The 20,694-nt window shown below is 47.4% G+C and overlaps 1 protein-coding gene across 1 annotated transcript in view; it reads right to left on the bottom strand.

Moving 5' to 3' along the window:
• The window catches only part of MERTK (MER proto-oncogene, tyrosine kinase), a 119,287-nt gene that overhangs the window by 83,202 nt on the left and 15,391 nt on the right, over positions 1-20,694 (bottom strand). Inside the window, exon 2 of the mRNA XM_028137963.2 lies at positions 9,807-10,209. Within this exon, the coding sequence (XP_027993764.2) occupies positions 9,807-10,209 (403 nt within the window). The remainder of the gene's footprint in view (positions 1-9,806; positions 10,210-20,694) is intronic.

Genomic DNA, 20,694 nt, shown 5'->3' with positions numbered 1-20,694 from the left:
TGGGACCCCTTCAGGGGATGTCCGACTGCCTGTTTAGGCCCACCGGGATCGGGCCTAAACAGGCAGTCAGACATCCCTCTCACAATCCAGGACTGCTGGCTCCCAACTGCTTGCCTGCCTGCCTCCCTGATTGCCCCTAACCACTTCTGCCTGCCAGCCTGATCACCCCCTAACCACTCTGCTGCCAGTCTGTTTGCCCCCAACTTCCCTCCTCTGCCGGCCTGGTCACCCCTAACTGCCCTCTCCTGCAGGGCTGATCACCTCCAACTGCCCTCCCTTGCAGGCTTGGTCCCTCTCAACTGCCCTCCCTTGCAGGCTGGGTGCCTCCCAACTGCCCTCTCCTGCTGGCCATCTTGTGGTGGCCATCTTGTGTCCACATGGGGGTAGGATCTTTACCACATGGGGGCAGTTATATTGTGTGTTGCAGTGATGATCAATCTGCATATTACTCTTTTATTAGATAGGATAGAGGCCTGGTACAGGGGTGGGGGCCAGCTGGTTTGCCCTGAAGGGCATCCCGGATCAGGTGGGGGTTCCCTTGGGGTGTGGGGCGGCCTGAGCAAGGGGCCTGTGGTGGTTTGCAGGCCGGCCACGCCCCCTGGCAACCCAAGCGGAGGCCCTGGTATCTGGAATTTATTTTCCTTCTACATTTGAAACTTTGTAGCCTGGAGCGGAGCCAAATCTTGGGCTCCCTCCGAGGCCAGCAGCCATTTGTGTTGGGGTTATAATTGAAACTTTGTTGCCTTAAGCGGGTGGGCCCGGCCAGGGTGTGCAGAAAGCTTTGCTTCCCCTGTTGCCGGCGGCAACCCTGGCCTGCTCTCTCAAGCTCCATTCTGCTGCCATTTGTTTGAATTTGTTTACCTTCTATAATTGAAACTTTGTAGCTTGAGTGGAGGCTTAGGCCTGGCAAGGGCAGGCGGAAAGCTTAGCTTCCTCTGTTACCTAGGAAACCTTGCTCTCTGTGGCTGTAGGCATCTTGGTTTGGGTTAATTTGCATACTCACTCTGATTGGATGGTGGGCATGGCTTGTGGGTGTGTCAGAGGTATGGTCAGTTTGCATATTTGTCTATTATTAGATAGGATATATATATATATATATATATATATATATATATATATATATACATACATACATATATATATATATATATAAAACTTCTCTCCAACAACATCATTTTGCAAATCCTACTAGCTTATGCTAAATAGAGCAACTCAATTCCATGTCAAGAGTGGTGTCAGTCAGAAGGGGGGGACCCAGGAGTGTGACTATCACCTGTCACCTGCATTTCCTGATATGCCAATCTGAATGGCACCCCACTGACTTAGGTGTGCTCTCTTCCCCTTTCCCCTCACTGCTGTGTAGGAGAAAATTAAATCTGAACACATCTGATGAATGAACATTGCACCTGGGAGGACCCAGGATTAAGTAAAGACTAGATCTCTCCATGTTTGGGGGCAGGGGCTGAATGTCTCAAGGAAAGACAGAAGGAGACCTCACAGGACAAGTATCTCCAAATAAGGGGCTGATGCTCCCCCAATCATCTCCTTGGATGTCCTGGTGACAGAAAGGGGCTGAAGAAAGAGGGAGAGAAGTGTGTGTCTGGAGTGGCGTGCTGCCCACTGTGAGTCATAAAGAGTGGCTGAATGTGCATAGTGGTTTCAGCAGCTCCTGAAACCTCTAGTCAGTCTAGTGCATTTTCAAGGGAAGCTAAGGTCACAGCTACTGCAGAGAAGTCCTTTCCAGACAGTTCACAAGTTCACCTTAAAAGAGGTGTCACTGTTTTCAGGCAAAGCCTGGGATTCCACAAGTGAATGACAAGATCTGACAGGCTGAGGACACACGTGCCTATGAATACCTGGCTCTGGGCCTGGGACCGCAGCATTGCACCAGCAGGCTTGCCAGATGACTCAGGGAGAGTCAGCAACCAGGGAGAAAGTGACAAGCGGAGAGGGATACAGGGCAGGGTCCCAGGGAGCAGCTCAAGGCAGATGCGGAGCACACCTGTACAGAGGCACAGACAGAGAGCCCCAGAAACCATCAGGCACAAATAACATGTTAGCATCACACCCTGGCTGCAGAAGTACAGGAGTACCTTCAGCGGACCAGTGAGGAAAATTCAGGCCAGGACTAGAGCAGGGGGACTCAAGGAACGTGATCAAAACTCTGTCTTCAGCCATTTGTGGACAAAAAAAAGGGGGGGGGGACGTTCTATACGTTATGATGGAAGAAAAGGCCTTTCTTTGCTGTAGCCTTCCACAATTAATGGGAAGCACCTGGCAATTAAACTCCAAGACTGTTAGCTCCTGATTCCAACAGCCCCTCTGTTCAAACTGAGGGACAAGATAAGCTACTTTCAAGGCTACATTCTTGCATACCCTACTCCCTGCTGCTTTACAACCCAGGGATAATTAGTAGAAAGTTCCCTTTCCCCCTCCTCTTCAAACAAGCCTTTTTTGAATTCTTCATAACTTTTGCTCTGAGAATGTTTTACAGGCTTTGGAAAAATACTGATAAGACACCTCCCTAGACAGCTGCCCGGATTGTCTCCTAAAGAACTAATAAAGTCATCCCCCCCCATGTATGCTCAATTTCACCTAGCAACAGCAACAGTCCGAAAATCCCCCTCCCTTCCTTGTCCAAGGCTTTAAAAGGTGGTAGTGGGGGGGAGGGGATGGGGACAGCTTCTGTTTCTTGCCCTTGCATTGATTAGCAATGTACTGGCCCTATCCCTTTGGGGGAAGTAAAATAATCTCTCTCTCTCTCTCTTTCTCTTTCTCTCAGTTGTGAATTCTTTCACAGCCCACATCACCTGCCCAAAACCTAACACCATGAAAAGTACCTTACAGTCTTTTTTGATTCTAAATTCCTAACTGGCAGGCTATGGTGGGTAGTCATGTCCCAGGCATGTAACTTTTTTGGTAAAAGCTTTATCTTTGTCTTAAGAAAGCCATGTCCATTGTTTCTGTGCATCTAGGTCAGTGATGGGCAACCTTTTGAGCTTGGTGTGTCAAACTTCGCCAAAAAACTGAGCACAACTCGGGTAGTGTGTCACTTTGAGGAAAAAACTAACTCCAAGACTCTGGTCGCAAATGTTTCATCCTCAGGAGCAGCAAATGTTTCATCCTCGGCATGCGGCCGCGTGTCATCAGAAATGGCTACGCGTGTCAGTGCTGACACGCGTGTCATAGGTTCGCCATCACTGATCTAGGTTATCACACCTTTGAAATAAGCTGTAACCATCCTCAAGAGAACATATAATCTTATTAACTATCCTGTAATCCAATCCCTATCTTGTTTCTCCGTACTATTTCTTCTGTTCCCTCCTTAATTTCAAATGCCTATAAAAAGCTGTAAAACTGCCTTAGCTGGTTTGGCCCAGTGGATAGAGCAACTGCCTGTGAGCTGAAAGGTCCCGGGTTCGATTCCAGCCAAGGGCACATGCCCAAGTTGCGGACTCTATCGCCAGTAGGGGGTGTGCAGAAGGCAGCCAATCAATGATTCTCTCTCATCATTGATGTTTCTATCTCCCTCTCTCTCCCTTTCTCTTAAAAATATATTAAAAAAAAAAAAAAAAGCTGTAAAACTGCTATTCTTTGTATCATTTGAGATCTTGCTCCCCAGCATATGTTGTCAGTTTGGCTGAAATAAATGCTTATAAAAATTCTCAGAGTTCCAGTCAAGATGGCAGCATAGGTAAATGCAGTACTCAAATCCTCCCACAAACATAAAAATTACAACTAAATTGCAGAACAACCTGAAGCCTAGCTGCACAGAAGTCCTACAACTATAAAGATACAGAAGAAGCCATATTGAGACTGGTAAGAGGGGCAGAGACGTGGAACGGGCTGGTCCCCCATCCACTTGTGATGAATAAAAATCATGAGGGATACCTTGGATGTAGAGGTCCCTCCTGAGGAGCGAGGGGTCCCAGACCCACACTAGGCACCATAATCCAAGATTCCAGTAACAGGAAGAGAAATCCCCATAAGTTCTGGATGTAAAAACCAGTGGGGATTGCGGCTGAGTGAGATGGAGGACTGTTGGGAGTCCCAGATAGTCCTTTTAAAAGGACCCGACAATAGATTTACTAGGTCTCACTCGCTCTGCGCTCCAGTGTTGGGGCAGCAGGGACATAGAGGGAAGAACTGAATGTCTGGCATCAGTGTGAGAGCTGAAGAGGCAGCTTTCTCCCAGACAAAAGTGCTGGCAGAGGCAACTGCTCTTTTTCTGGTTCCTCCCTGACAAAGCCAGCAGGTGGGAGCCATATCTGAGTCTCCATCAACCTGGTCAACCCTGCTCTCCCCTACCCTGGTGATTCCCTGAGGCGCCGTCCCCCCCAACTCGGGGCCCACCTAAGCCACTTCCAGTGGTTTCCCATATAAACGGCCTCTCTTGGATCATGATTTGGACTTCCCTAAAATCTTTCAAACAAGTAGCATCTGGCCTCTGGGTATCCTATATGTCTTGCTAAGTGGCCCCAGGCCCCAAACTAGAGGCAGGCAGCAGCAGTTTGCAGCTTGGCTTCTCCTGGACACCTCTAAGCCCAGCACAAAGTAGCAGCCATCTTCAGACGGCTTTGTAGCTTTTGCCAGGTGGCCCTGGGCAGGGCACAGGCAGTGGCTGACCTTGGCCTGCAACTCCTGGGAGGCCCCAGAGCCAGTGCACCCAGTGGACAGCTTCAGGTCACACTGGATTACAACTCAGCCACCTTCACAAGTGACTCACTCAAGGGGTGGACTTGGTGGGCACCAAAGCCCCACTGAAGTAAGTTTTGCTCTGTTGAGGTTAGCCCCTGTACAGTACGGTAGCTCTTCCGCTGTTGTCCCAGCTGGTCCTCCCAGCCAATAGGCCTGGGGGTCAATCCTTCTCAGTGAGGTGCCAACAGGAAGCAAGGCTCAACTACAACGGAAGGGTGCACAGAGCTCACATAGCGGTACGGGGAAGGGGGACAGCTGGAGCCCCTGGCTCAGGATACTGTGGAGGCTGGCCACTAGGGCCTACAGAACACCTGTTACATAAAGCCACTCTACTAAGACCAGGAGCCCTAGTAGCTCTACCTACTACATAGAAACAAACACAGAGAAGCAGCCAAAATGAGGAGACAAAGAAACAGGTCCCAAATAAAAGAACAGGAGAAATATCCAGAAAAGGAAGTAAATGAAATGAAGGCAAGGCAAATAAACTAACAAATACAGAATTCAAAATAATGGTTATAAGGATGCTCAAGGAACTTAGTGAGAACTTCAATAGCATAAAACAAACACATGTGGAAAGCATAAAAAGAACCAGTCAGAAATGAAGAAGATAAAAAATATGAATAATAAGATGGCAATAAATACATATGTAACAATTACTTTAAATGAAGATGGATGAAATGCTCCAATCAAAAGACATACAGTGACTGAGTGGATAAAAAAACAAGATCCTTGCATATGCTGTCTACAAGAGACTCACTTCAGATCAGAAGACACACATAGGGTAAACGTATGGAAAAAGATATTCTATGAAAATGAAATCAAACAAACAACAAGTTGAGGTAGCAATACTCATACCAGACAAAATAGACTTTAAAACAAAGGCTATATAACAAGAGATAAAGAAGGAGCCTGCAATTTCACTTTTGGGTATTCATCTGAGGAAACCCAAAACACTAAATCAAAAAGTCATATGGTCCTAGCTCGTGTGGCTCAGTGGATAGAGCATTAGCCTGTGGACTGAAAGGTCACCGTTTCGATTCTGGTCAAGGACACATGCCCAGGTTGTAAGCTTCATCCCCAGTGGGGGGTGTGCAGAAGGCAGCTGATCAATGATTCTCTCTCATTGTTGATGTTTCTATCTCTCTCTTCTTCACCCTTCTTCTCCCAAATCAATAAAAATATATATTTTTTAAAAAGGACATACACACCCCTATGCTCACTGCAGCATTCTTTACAATAGCCAAGATAAAGAAGGAACCTAAGTGTCCATCAATAGATGAATGAGCCCTAGCCAGGTTGACTTGGTGGATAGAACATTGGCCTGCAGACCAAAGGGTCCCGGGTAGATTCTGGTAAAGGGCACATACCTTGTTTGCAGGATCCTCGCTGGCCTAGGCCCTGGTTGGGACTCACGCAGGAGGCAACCAATTGATGTGTTTCTCTCACATCAATGTTTCTCTCTGACTTTCCCTTTCTTTTCTACTCTCCCTAAAAATCAGTGGAAAAATATCTTCAGGTGAGGATTGAAAAAAAATGATGAATGAATAAAGAATAAGTGGTATATATACATATATATATATATATATATATATATATACACACACACACACACACACACACACACACACACACACACACACACAATGGAATATGATTCAGCCATATAAAAAAACCAAAACCTTGCCATTTGCAACAACATGGGTGGACATAGAGGATATTGTACTGAATGAAATAAGTCAAAGGCAAATATTATATGTGGCATCTAAAAAGCAAAATAAATAAGCAAACAGAACAAGAACAGACTTATAGATAGAGAACATTTTGATGGTTGTCAGATGAGACGGGGGTTGAGGGCTAGGTGAAAAGGTGAAGGGATTAAGAACGAATTGGTAGTTACAGAATAGTCATGGGGATGTAAAGTACAGCATAGAGAATACAGTCAATAATATTAACTCGGTATGGTGACAGGTGGGTACTAGATTTATTAGGGTGATCACTTAGTAAGTTATATAACGTCTTATCACTGGGTTTTAGACCTGAAACTAATATAATATTGTATGTAAACTGTAACTGAAAAATAAAAAAAATTATTTAAAGTAAGACAAATTCTCTACAGGTTTGAATGTTTCTTAAGTCAACACATTCATGTCAGGAAGAGCTTAGCAATGGACTGAGGAGAAGGACTGTGTGCTGGCATTAATTATGAGCAAGTCCACATCCATTGTATCTATAGCATAGGACAGATTTTTCACAAATAATTCTGTGCTACTCTAGACAACCAAGGAAAGGTCCCATGCTGAAGGGAGGGTAGGGTGGGCTGAAGACAAGGAGTGGTATCCCAAGGCCCGCCCTGTCCCCAGCACAAACAGCAGGCACAGTCTCCATGCAGGCTCCACAGGAAAGGCTCTGAGTTCAGAATAGCAATCTAAGCATTCCGACAACTGAGGAACAGTTCCAGAAAAAGTGCAGATTCAAGAAAATGCCCAGTTTTGGGGATATGGGTCTTCCCTCACCAGACCCCACAGTGGGCAGCACAGTGGGAAAGAAAAGAGCCAATCAGGTGCTTCACCTGGAATATCACGACTCTGAGATCATGTGGAGACCCCAAAGCTTGAGAAGAAAGAGCAGATGGTTCATATGTGAATCAGAATAGCACTGGACTCCGCAGGAACAAATCTGGGAGTGAAAAGGCAGGAGTACATCAATGACTTTCAAGTGACAACAGGAAAATTATTTTCCTTTTGAATTCTGCATCAGGCCAAACTACTTCAAGGTCAGGGTAGGGAAAACATGGCATTTTCAGAGATGCAGGTCCCAGTAGGCTAGTGGAAGATGGTCTTAATGCCAAGTGAGGGAGTGAAAGCCAAGCAGGAGCCTGAGCTCCTGGGAGCAGGGGCTGGGAGTCAGAGGGGTGAGGGTCCCCACGAGGAGCACAAAAATGGCTCAACTGGACCCCAGACCAGAGCAGGAGAGGGGACGGCTCTAGGGCAGGCGTTGCCAAGCAAAAGGTCAGAGCTGATAATCTTGTCACTTTCCAAAGAAATGCCTGTCTTCCTGTAGAGTTTTGAGAAGAATGTGTGATTAACACTTAGAAAATGAAACAAGCAGGCAAGGAAACAATATTAATTTCAGGAGAACAAAAATTGTAAGAAATAAACGTGATTACCATCTATGACATGATTCAGCTGCAAACAGCATTTATATCGTCCCAATAATGTGAGCCATGGGTACTGATTCACTCCAGCTGTGAGTAACACTCTATCAGATTAACATACACACTGGGGCCTGGCACACACACACACACACACACACACACACACACACACACACCCAAGCACCGAATGTCTCTAGAAAGATACTCAAGGAATGGGTGACTCAGATACCCATTGGCAGAGATTTGGGGGTTGGAATGGGAGAGAGAAATTTTAGAGAGCTGAAATGTTCTACGACATGAATTCCCTGCTTTAAGAAAGGTATAAAAGTCCCATGAGATTCTGGTCAAATAGAAACATATGATCCAGGCAGAACCACAGGACCCATACAGGTTGTGACCGTGGCGTCTAGACAGGAACCACCTGGGCAGACCATACGGCCAGCAGCTGCAGAGCCCGTCACAGCAGGGCAGCCTCGCCTGGGCTGGCCCTGGGGCAACACCCTAAAGGGACACACAGCGCCCCTCTGTCCCTGGGACCTGCCCAACTGGGCTGGACTGCTCAGAAATGGCTCATTCGTAGCAGCTAAGCTAGGCCTCTTGAAAGAAATACATAAAGGACACACGTTGTACATTTCCACTTAGATGAGGTCCCTAGAGTAGAGAAATAGAAAATGAACATAGACCAGAGGTTACCAGGGGCTGGGGAGAAGGATGGGGAGTTAGAATTTCACGGGCAAGGAGTTTCTGTTTAGAAATGATGGTGGTGATGGCTGCACCACCATGTGAATGTACTTAGTGCCAATGATGTATACACTCAAAAAGGGCTAAAATGGTCACTTTTATTTGTGCACATGTTACCATGATAATGAAAATGAAAAAAATTTTTTCTTAAATAAACACAACGATGCACCAGTAGGTCAAATGGTGCAGGTGGCAAGCCATGGTCACCCGTGTGCAAAGCCTTGTATATATTGAGCTGAAGGAAGTCTTCTGATTATGAAGCAAGTCACAGAGTGTCAGAGGTCTGGGGCTAATAATAACGTCTCCAGTTGATGGTTTGACTTAAGAAATTATGTCCTGCCGAAACCGGTTTGGCTCAGTGGATAGAGCAGTCGGCCTGCGGACTCAAGGGTCCCAGGTTCGATTCCGGTCGGGGGCATGTACCTTGGTTGCGGGCACGTCCCCAGTAGGGGGTGTGCAAGAGGCAGCTGATCGATGTTTCTCTCTCATCGATGTTTCTAACTTTCTATCCCTCTCTCTTCCTTTCTGTAAAAAATCAATAAAATATATTTTTAAAAAAAAAGAGATTATGTCCTTACTTTCTATATGTTTTGCTGCTTTCCCATGTACAGTCCCATTTCAGGGCCGCCAGAAGCAGCAGGTGTGAGGCCCCCACAGAACAGCTGTGGGCAGGGGCTTATCGAACACCAGCTGCTCAGGGCCCAAGGAACCCACAGGGATACAAACTGATCTTTGCATCTTCACACACAAAAATCCACTAAGAAAGCAAAGTCCTCCAGCTTCAGTGATGGGAACCACCACAAGTCCCTCGACTGCACAGAAAACAAACCACAAAAATGTTCCCTTTGCCACAAATCGCAGGTCACTAGGTCCGCGGGGCCTACCGGCCACAGGAGCACCAGCTCCTGTTTTGCTGAGAGCTGCCTCCCAGTCCCTGGGCCCTGAGGGCCGGTGCCCCCCTGGGATGCTTTGCCTGGGAGGGAGTACTGCGAGAGCTGTCACCCCTACACCAGACCTGAGAGCTAACTATATTCCAGTGGGGCTACGATCAATTGAAAGAGACCCACCATGCAGGCTCTTGGGTATTAAACTACACCCTGAATGCACCTGTGGAGCTGCACGGGCAGAAAACAAGACTGTTTTGTATTGAGGAGGCATTTGCTTTTGAACCGTCACAGTGTAACATTTAACCAGGAAGAGGAAGAACACCTACCTGAAGGATGCGATCACTGCTGTAACTTCATCATCGGGGTAAAAGTGAGTAACTGCATGATGTGCCCCACGCAATTCCTTCCCATCCTTCCACCAAGAAATATGGGTGTCCTGGTACGTGTTAGGTATGCTGATGGAGCAATTGAACTTGACCTCATTGTGTTCAGATGGCATTATGTGGCCAACCGTGTGATTAAATGCAAGAGGCGGCAAGCGCTTGGACCTGGCCAACGTCGGGCTGGGAAGGGCTGCATTTCTTCTGTGGCGTCTTCTGGGCGGGGTTGGTGACACCCCCACCAAGGGCTGGGCCCCAAGGGAGAGAGGAAAGGAGGATGGCACAAGGTTAGCCAGGCCGATGGGGAAGGGCAGGCGGGTCGTGGTTTCTTCCCTCACCTCAGCAAGAGCTGCAAAACAGAAAAGTGATTTTTAGACTTTTAAATACTGGTGTTGACCTAGCAGGTTTGGCTCAGGGGATAGAGCATTAGCCTGCGGACTAAAGGGTCCTGGGATCCATTCGGGTCAAGGGCACATGCCCGGGTTGTGGGTTCAATCCTCAGTTGGGGGCCATGCAGGAGGCAGCCGATCAATGACTCTCTCTCTCATCATTGATGTTTCTCTCTCTCTCCCTCTCCCCTTCCTCTCTGAAATCCATAAAAATATATTAAAAAAACAAAATGTCAGGGTAACTTGTAATTTCCCCTTTTTTTGGACCCCTCAGGGCACAACCAAATGCCCTGGGCTCCAGGTCAGAGACCACAAATTCCTTCATTGTTATTGTTATCACGTTAATTGTTGACTATTAACTATCCTGTACCCACCTAAGTAAAAGAAGTATGTGTCTATAGTTTTACTCTTTATACAATTCCAGAGGTTTCCCCACTTTGCTTTCTCCCACCTCTCTAGTCTATCACCAATGAATTTCATGTAACCCACCTACATCCCCTCCTTTGATTCTAATGTATAAAAATAGATGAAAAACCGCCATTCTTGGGAGCATTATCCCAATCTGTTGAGATTCTGTTTTCTGGCAACTGTCGACAGTTTGGCTCAAATAAACTCATAAAATTCTTTACAGTTTTGAATGTTTTTACGTTAACGTTACGCAATATACTCCCCACTGTGGGGTACGAGAAACTGTCCTCTACCCTCAAGGTTTTTCTGGCTGGACTAATAATCAAATAGACACAAGGCAAATTAATGAGACAATAATCAAATTTAACACATACATATGTATGGGAATCCCGCATGCCTGAGAGAGTCAGAGACCCCACGTGTACGAGGTTCAGAGACAGAAAGAGAACATGGGTATGTGAGGCCTCCTGAGCTAGGGACTAGGTGAGGTGCCTTGGGGGGTTCAAAGGGTCATTGCAGGGTGATAAGAAGAGCACATGTTTAGTAAATAGAAGTTTGTCCTGCCCTAGAGACAGGTTACAAAAGGCTATGGCTGATAACTTTTTTTTTTTTTTGGCTGATAACTTTTTAAAAATATATATATTTTATTGATTTTTTTACAGAGAGGAAGGAAGAGGGATAGAGAGCTAGAAACATCAATGAGAGAGAAACATCGACCAGCTGCCTCCTGCACACCCCCTACCGGGGATGTGCCCACAACCAATGTACATGCCCTTGACCGGAATGGAACCTGGGACCTTTCAGTCCGAAGACCAATGCTCTATCCACTGAGCCAAGCCGGTTTCAGCTGATAACTTCTTATTATGGGCAAGGCCCTAATTCAAGTTCTTCTAGGTAGTGTAGGGAGGGGCAGAAGTTTCCCTGGAGCCTAAAGGGGGCTAAAGTTGACTTTAGCAACAATCCACATACCACAGAGGCACAGCTAGGAGTGCCTCCTTCTGAACCGCACACCCCATTGGAAGAGATTTTTTGTGACTCACTCCAAGTCCTTCATACCCAACTCAACAGCATGGCAGGAAGGGATGGCACCTGAGATCACTGTCTATCTGCCCAGTCACAAGAGTGTCCCACCAATCTGGCCAACAGCCTTGGGAGGCTGCTACTGGTCACAGAGCCCCATCCCTGGGTGTGGAGGTGGGGATTTAAGTGTACTCATGCCACCAGCTACAGAGTGACTTGGAGCTTCTAGCAAAATGCTTGCCAGCTGGAATGGATCTAGAAACATTTTCATTTAATCTGGCTCAAAAGTATTTCTAAAAATATAGGCTCACAATAGTTGCACTTTTAGCTTCTGAAATGGCATTTTTGGAGCATATGTCCTATACTGGTTGCTATGTATTCAAACATGTTTACCACAATTCTGGTGAAACAGGCAGGTAGGAGACGCAGGCCTGACATTCTGTGGGTGGTGACTGGGGGTTTACCAAGGGCCCCATCCCTGCTCACGGGCTGTGCCTCCTGTCACATTCAAGATGTCACACCCTCCTGGGCTCCTGAGTGCAGGTGTGCAGAGTAGGGTGGTCGCTGCTAGGGCTGTGCCAAATTCAGTGAATAAGAATGCACGACGCCAGACTGGACTTTGGGCATTGGTGAACACACAATACAATATACAGATGATGTATTACAGAATTGTACACTTGAAACCTATCTAATTTCATTAACTAATGTTACCCCATACATTCAATAAGAATTAAAAAACAAGAAAAAAATAAATACAATTTAAAGAAAGAATGCATAGCAACAACTAAAACTTGTAATTCATATCACTAGCAAATAATTTCTAGCATAAGTATCCAGCTAATAAAGAAAAAAAAAAGTACCCAGCTAAGCACTTATTTGGCTAATGGAGCTACTACAAGCAGGAGATGCGAGGGCAGAAGGAAGCCCCCGAGAATGTATTCCTCTGGCCTCCTCCCTGCCAAGTCCCTCAGGACTGCACACACGCCTCGACTGAAGGCCACAGCTCTGCTCACTGAATCCTGTCCACACGCCTTTCTCCCACACCAGGTGCACTCTCAGGGCTGCGGCACTGGGAATGCCCCAGGGTGAATGCCGGGTGGCGGAGAAGAGGTTTCACTGGAAGGAACCAAGAACACTCACTGCTGGTCCCTACATGGAGGTCTCAGTGGGGGCAGGGCCCTCTGCATGCGTGGTGGAAGGCAATGGGGGTCAGCCTGGAGCGGTCAGCCTGACAGATGAGTGTGTGCTGGGGCTGCAGCGTCCATTTACCCCAGGGAGAGGAGGTCAGGGTGACTGGACCACCAGAAAGCCTGATGGAGTGTGGGCCTGTGCTCTCAGTAGGAGAAGGTAAGCCAGTGCCTGGGTCCCAGCCAGCCCCGCTCCATCTCTGGTTTGAGGTGCTTTCTGCAGCAATGAATGCTCCTGCTATTTCCCTAAGCCACGTGCACTCTATTCTCCTGGCTTCGAAGCCCTCCTGGCCCACCTCTGCCTCTTCCATTGACAAACCTGTTTGCCAATTCACTGAGTTCCAGGGCCCTAGGGAGTGGGGGGCTTTCTCTAAATACCTATTTTTTTATTTTTCTTTAAATATATGTCCCTTTTATAGAAGGCAAAAAGTAGAGTAAGGAAAGCAAATGACACTTTCTTTGATTTGTTTAATTTATTTGAAAACATTTGACCTTTCTAATTATAAAGGTAACACAGTGTGTTGTGAAGAATTCAAATATAGGGTATCTCCCCCCTCCCACCCCCCACAAATGTATACACAACAGACTAATGGACTGCAGCTAGCCTGACGCAGTCCTGGATCTGCTACAAACATGGAATGGGAACTCTGGACCCTGGCTGTGCTTCTAGCTTTACTGAAACCCCACCTACACTTCTTCTAGGGCTGGACTCAGAGAAATGAGACTTTGGAAACCCAAGGATCTAATTCCATGGAAATAAATCACTCATTCTGTGCGACTCTCAGAAAATTCTTTCTCTCCAGATATCATAAGGACTCTGCCCCCATCCCCCAGTGGGGAAAACGACACCCCGCTTTGTCCAGTAACAGTGGCAGGAGGACTGGAGCAGTGGTTGGCCAGCAGCTCTGCAGTTAGGGCCCCCAGCCCCTCACACTGAGACATGTCCTCAGAGGAAGTGCTTCAGCCTGTTCCCCTGCCAGGGTCACAGTCCCTCGTGGATGGAGATGACGGATGGCAGGGCCCCAGCGCACTGTGCAGGTCCCGGCCGGTGTGGGAGCGAGTGTCTGGATCACCAGGGAGGTGTGTGTTAGACAAAGCACAGAGAACGGCAACACTGGAGCAGGGTAACTGCCGGCCAAAAGTGAGAGGAAAAAATATACTTCCAGCCTCCGGCCAAAGAATCCGGGCTCTGAGGAACCTGTTTAGGGCTGGCCTCCACTCCCTCTCCTGCCATGAGTTCCCTCAGTTCCCCTGAAGACTCGGATCTCAGCCCAAGGAAGGTGCAGGAAGCGGCAGCTGCTGAAGGCATGGGGCCCAGAGTAGCAGGTGCCATGGCTGCGCCACGAGGACTCCTGGCCCTGGAGCCTGGGAATTATTTCGTGATATTTTGTGCCCTCGGGTGTCCGATGCCCTCAGGCCGCTTTCCAGTCCCGTGAACTGAGTTGTGGGATGAGGGCAGGACTGAAGCGCCCGCCTAAAGGGCCTCTTCCCTGCTCTTTCTCAGACAGCAAGGTAGGCAGAGGCAGGAGCCCAACTCTCTGAAGTTCAGCCCTAACATCCGTGGGGGAGACCAGGGAGAGGGATGTTGAGGGGCGCTGCAGGAGTGAGGGGTGTCTTTGAACTCCCAGGGGTCCTCTGCTTCACCGGTGGAGCATATGAGCATAGAGCAGGATGGCAGATGGGGGGTGGGCGCTGCCCGGTGCCCCAAGCTTTCTGCCTGCCAGGCTTTGCTGTCCAGCAGCCCGCAGTGAAGTAGAGAGGCCCCTTCTGGGGTGGATCAGTGTTTACAGAAAGGCTTGTGGCCTCTGGGATCCCATTTCTGTCTATACCCCAGACCTAGGAGAGAGACAGTGCCTGGATCGGTGTCTGCCAGTTGCATCTTGTCCCTAGGCCATTCCCCTGTCCCAGTTTAAGGACTCCTCCCCCAATCCCCCTGGCTGAAGCCAAACCCAGAACAAACTTTCTACTCAGTGTTGTTTCATTTTATGCAAAAGCCAAGAATTCTCCCCTGATAAAGAACAGCGACATTAATGTATGAGAGAAAACTTTCTAAAACCCTTCAACCTGAGATCACGTGACCTGAAGTGCCCAAGTGGTAGCTGGAGAGTTTAAGCTCAGCCACCTGGAGTGAGCTGGCCTGACAGGGGCCTCAGGGTAAAGGAGTGTGGGTTGCCTGTGCCTGAGGGGGCACCGCCACCTGTGGTGGCAGGGCTGCCAGTGAGGACCCAGAAGGATGCCTGCAGAGTGAACACAGGGACAAAACACGGTCCTGGCATCAGATTTCCCCCAGGACCCCAGCAGGCTCGGGGCTGCCAGATAAAAGAAAACACAGGATGCCCCAGTGTGCTGGCATTTCAGATCCGTTATGACGGGGTGGGATGATATACTCAGTCAAATAAATCTAACTTAGTATCAGTTTGCAAAAATAGCCTTAGGGGTTCACTGTTGGCCCTCACAGGTTAGGGCAGTGATGGTGAACCTATGACACGTGTGTCAGCACTGACATGCGTAGCCATTTCTGATGACACGCGGCCGCTGAGGTTTATTAAATACAATTATATATAACAATTATACATTTATGTTATTTAAACGATAAATATCACGAAATAATGTTTTTTCCTCAAAGTGACACACTAACCGAGTTATGCTCAGTTTTTTGGCGAAGTTTGACACACCAAGCTCAAAAGGTTGCCCATCACTGGGTTAAGGCAAGAGTGGGTCTGGGGGGCACCCAGGAACCACAGCATACTCATTAGGCCATCCCACCACTCTCCGAGTCCTCACCTGGAACCTGTGAAGTGCTGGGACCTCTGAGCCAACCTACTTGCCACATTGGCTTAAAAAAAAAAAAAAAAAAGAGCAGAGTCCCACCTGGTCCTCTCACCAGGCCTCCTGCACACATGTCAGCAGTGGGAGCCCCAAGGGCCTCCAAGGGCTTTAGGAAGCCCCTCATCATCCCCTTCAGCCTGAACCCTACTTTTTGGTGTGGGCATCTGACATTTTCACGATAGAAGTGCTTTGCAAAGAAAGCTCCCCAAGCAGGCTACAGTCCCCAGTCCTTTCTGCAACTAGAAGAGAGTTCCAGAACCTGACTGACACCCCACCGGGACCTCCAAGCTCTCAAACCAGCAGAACACCAGCATCTCCAGCGAAGGTTTTTAAAGCTCTGATCCTGGGCTTCACGCACAGCTGGAGTTCAGTGGCCAGCGGTGCAGCTGGCATCAGGCTTTTAGGAAATCTCTTCTAGTGATTCTATCATGCCGCCAGGACCAGCTCCCCTGCTCTAGGGAATAAATCAATCACCTTGGCTTGGGCATGCCTGAGGGTCCGGCCGGAGAATCCCCATGCAGAACCAGGTTTGAACGCACACGGCTTAGGAGTGTGGTGAGTATAAGAACTTGGGTCAGCTGGGCAAGGAGTAGCCTCAGGTCAGCCCCACGGAGGCCAGAGGACCTTGTGCAAGTCACCTGTCCATCAGACTCCGCCTCCTCATTATAAGGTCAGACAGGTGTCACCTACGTATGTTTCAGAGGTGAGAGCAGAAGTGTGCACATAGAACACTGTGCACAGGCATGCAATAAATGGCAGTGACTATTTCAGAACGTGAAACACCCGATCGGTCTTATTTCAAAGGTGCCACTAGTCATGCATGGACTATCAATGCTGAACACATGGAACCGATTATGCCTTAGGCTATTCAGTCTTCAGTGAAACAGGAGTATGTGTTTACTTAAGCAAGGGCTTCCTTCTCCTTCCCCCCTGGCAGCACACCAAGTGTCAGAGAAAGGCTCTGACGGAACACTTTCTGGCCCGGGTCCTGAAGCAGCTTCCCCGTGGGAGTCTGCGGCTGGATCTCCCCAAGGGCCAGGCATGGCCTTCCCAAGTCCCAGGAGCGACTCTCAGACTCCGAGTTTATTTTCTCCACAAACCACACCCAACACGTATCCCCTGGCTCACAAACACCTGAATTCCTAGTAATAAAAAGTCATTCTTTTAAAGAAATAGTATTTCCTTTTAAAATGTGACCATCTTGGGAAGACCAAACACCTTAGCAAGAATAGTCTGTCTTTCCTAAGTGACAGAAGACAAAGAATTGCCTCTAAAAACAGAGAATTTTTTCCTATCCCTCCCACAAAAACACCAGACATCTATCTATACCAGTGATGGCGAACCTATGACACGCGTGTCAGCACTGACACACGTAGCCATTTCTGATGACACGCGCCGCATGCTGAGGATGAAACATTTCCTGCTCCTGAGGATGAAACATTTGCGACTAGAGTCTCAGAGTTAGAGTTTTGTCCTCAAAGTGACACACTACCCGAGTTGTGCTCAGTTTTTTGGCGAAGTTTGACACACCAAGCTCAAAAGGTTGCCCATCACTGATCTATACAATAGAGGAATATGCAAATTAGCTGGGATGCTATAATGTCATGACCGAACAGCAGGGACCTGAGGCTGCATGGTGCCTGGCTGGGGTGAGGGACCTCAGGCCACACCCTCCTACCCCATGGGGCTTGACAGGGGACCTGAGGCTGTGCTCCCCCACCCCGGCACTGGGCCGGGGGACCTGAGGCTGCACCCCCACCCCCCACCCCCACCTGGAGGGGCTTGATGAGGGACCTGAGGCTGTGCCACCCGCCCGGAGGGGCTTGATGGGGGTGGGACCAGCCTGGTCTGGGTCTCACCCAATAAGGGTGGGGCTGGCAGGGTCTGGGTCTCCTGCGTTTTCGAAGTGCGTGCGGGTGGTGGGCGGGGACTTGACTCTAGGTCCTGCAGCATGCCCTAGACTCTGACAGGAGGGAGATTTTCATATACATTTTACTAATTTTCTTTCATCTCTGACACTTCTATTATAGAGAGAAGGCAAACAGCAATATTAAAATATTTCCTCTAATTAATTCCCTTTTAATGTGGTCAAATTTCATGCACCGGGCCACTAGTTTTATATAAAACAACATTCTTTTCAAAACCCTGAAAATTGGAGAGGAGGAAGACTGACGAAGGACCTCGGAACCCAAGAACACCATAAAGATGAATTCCCTGAGTTTTCCTTTTGGGAAATGCTAATAGGCAGAGACCAAAAAACAAACATACAAACAAACCCAAGCAAGTCTGTTATCTCCAAGGGCCAGGAAAGGGGTAGCTCAACAAGACAGAAGACTTTCAGATAATAAACGGCTCTCCTCTTGGCCCACAATCTATGGCTCCATCCCGCTGAGGCCAGCAAAGGTCAAGTGGGGAGCCTGGACTTCACCCTCACCAGGCTGTGAAGGGGTGACAGCAGTTCCACTGGGTGGTATCAGAGAGGGCCAAGTGGAGAGCTGGGGCTTTCATCCCCACTGGCTGGTGTTAGTCAAGATCAAGTAGGGAGCTTGAACTTCCACACCCACCTGGCATGAGGCATCCTACCTTGTCCTCCCTGGGGTGGTTATCAGAGGAGGCCTAGTAGAAGTCAGGGCTTTTCCCACTGCCTAGCGAGGGCATTCCTTCCCCTCCTCTGATGTCAGGGGAGGTCGGGTAGGGAACAGTCAGAAAGTAACGAGGCTCTCCTACACCTCCCAGCCAGGGAGGCAACAGTGGAGGCCTTGCAAGCAGCCAGAACTCCCACCCCATCTGTGACCAGCAGAGACGAGGATGCTCCCACATTCAGACGTCAATGGAGGCTGAGCTGGGACCTATACTGCCTCCACCAGGCAGTAAGAGGCAGCATAACCTCTTTCCTTACCAGAGCAGGTCAGAGGAAACCAGATAAAAGAAAAGACTTAAATAAGAGCCAAAGTCTTATAATACCCAAAATTTCTAGGTTTTAATAAAAAATTTTGTCTCAATGAACTATCAATACCAAGACAAAAGAGAGTTACCTGAAAAAAGCTTTTTTGTTAATCCTCATCCAAGAATATTTTTCCCATTGATTTTTAGAGAGAGTGGAAGGAAGGGAGGGAGTGGGAGAGAGAGAGAGAGAGAGAGAGAGAGAGAGAGAGAGAGAGCCATTAACTGGGGGCCGGGGGTCAAACCTGTAACCCAAGTACTCGCCCTTGACTGGAAATCGAACCTACAACTCTTTGTTGGGCAGGCCAACACTCTTAACTACTGACCTACATCATCCAGGGCTGAAAAAGTTTTTAAAGGAATTATAAAAATACTCCAACAAGCAATTATGAACATGAAATAGAGGGGGGGGGGGAAATCTCAGCAAAGAAATAGAAGACATAAAAAGAACCAAATGAAAATTTTTGGAATGGAAAAATACAACAGTCAAAATAAAAACAACTCAATGGGTGGGCTCAAACCAGAATGGAGGGACAGAGGAAAGATCAGTGAACTGAAAGAGAAAACATCAGAAAGTATCCATTCTAAACAACAGAAAGAAAAGAGACTGAAAAATGATTAACAGTGTCTGGGAGCAGTAGGACTATTATTAAAGACCTAACATTTGTATCATCTGAGTCCTTGAAGGAGAAGAGGGAGGGCAAGGCTAAAAAAGTACCTGAAGAAATGTTGGCTGAAAACTTTCCGAATCTGCTAAAAGATACACATCTACAGAATCAAACATTTGAGTGAACCCAAAGCAAGACAAACTCCAAAAATATCAATGCCAAGATACATCATAGCCAAACTGTTAACTACTAAATTCAAAAAAAAAAAAAAAAGAAAAAAAAAGGCATTTGAAAGCACACAGAGATGGAAAACTATGAGAATTTGTCATCAGAAGACTTAGGTTAAAGGAACTTCTCTAAAAAGAAAGGAAATAATGAAAGAAAGAAACTTGAGTCATTAGAAGGAAGGAAAAATCATAAAAATCAATAAAAAATATTGGTCAAGCCCTGGCCAGTGTGGCTTAGTTGGCTGGGAATTGAACCCGCAAATAATAGGTGCACAGGGACTTGATTCCCAGTTAGGGCATGTAAGCAGGTTGCAGGTTGGATCCCCAGTCAGGGCCCATTGATGAGTGCGCCGAGACAACCAATCAACGAGTCTCATATCGATTTCTCTCCCTCGCTCTTTCTTTCTCTCTCGCCCTCTTCCCCCCTCCTTCTCCCTCTCTTCATCTCCCTTCCTTGCTCTCTCTCTCATCAATGACAAGCATATCCTTGGGTTATGATTTAATAAATAATCATAAAAATAAACAAAATAAAATAAAAGGAGGTAGGGATTCTATATTTCATTTAAACTGCTAAAAATCAATACCTAATATTATAGGTAAATGATCAAGATATGCTTATTAAAAGAGATTGGCAGACTAGAGTAAAAAATATGACCCAATTACCTGCTATTTATAAGCAATTCATTCCAAATATAATTATACTAGAGGCCTGGTGCATGAATTGGTGCATGGGTGGGGTCCGGCCAGCCCACCCCAATCAGGGCTGATTGGGCCAGTTCAGCCAGAGGGAGGGTCCGTGGGCTGTTGGCAGGCCAGCTGTGTCCCCTGGTTGAACAACTGGTCGAACTCCCGGTCAAGGGGACAATTTGCATATTAGCCTTTTGTTATATAAGATAAGCAAGTTGAACACAAAAGCATAGAAAAAGATATCAAGTAGCCATTAATGAAAGAAAGCAGGATGGTTATATTAATATCAGATAAAGTAGTTACAAAGTAAAGAAAATTATCAGAGATAAAAAGGCATCCTATATAATAATAGACAAATATGCAAATTGACCATACCTCCGACACACCCACAAGCCACGCCCACCATCCAATCAGAGTGAGTATGCAAATTAACCCACACTAAGATGGCTACAGCCACAGAGAGCAAGGTTTCCTAGGTAACAGAGGAAGCCAAGCTTTCTGCCAGCAGTTGCAGGCCTAAGCCTCCACTCAAGCTA

This window comes from Eptesicus fuscus, chromosome 16, assembly GCF_027574615.1.
Source record: "Eptesicus fuscus isolate TK198812 chromosome 16, DD_ASM_mEF_20220401, whole genome shotgun sequence".
Taxonomy (NCBI): domain Eukaryota; kingdom Metazoa; phylum Chordata; class Mammalia; order Chiroptera; family Vespertilionidae; genus Eptesicus; species Eptesicus fuscus.
Note: the sequence above shows the minus strand (reverse complement) of the source record. Positions and strands in the feature narration are given on the sequence as shown.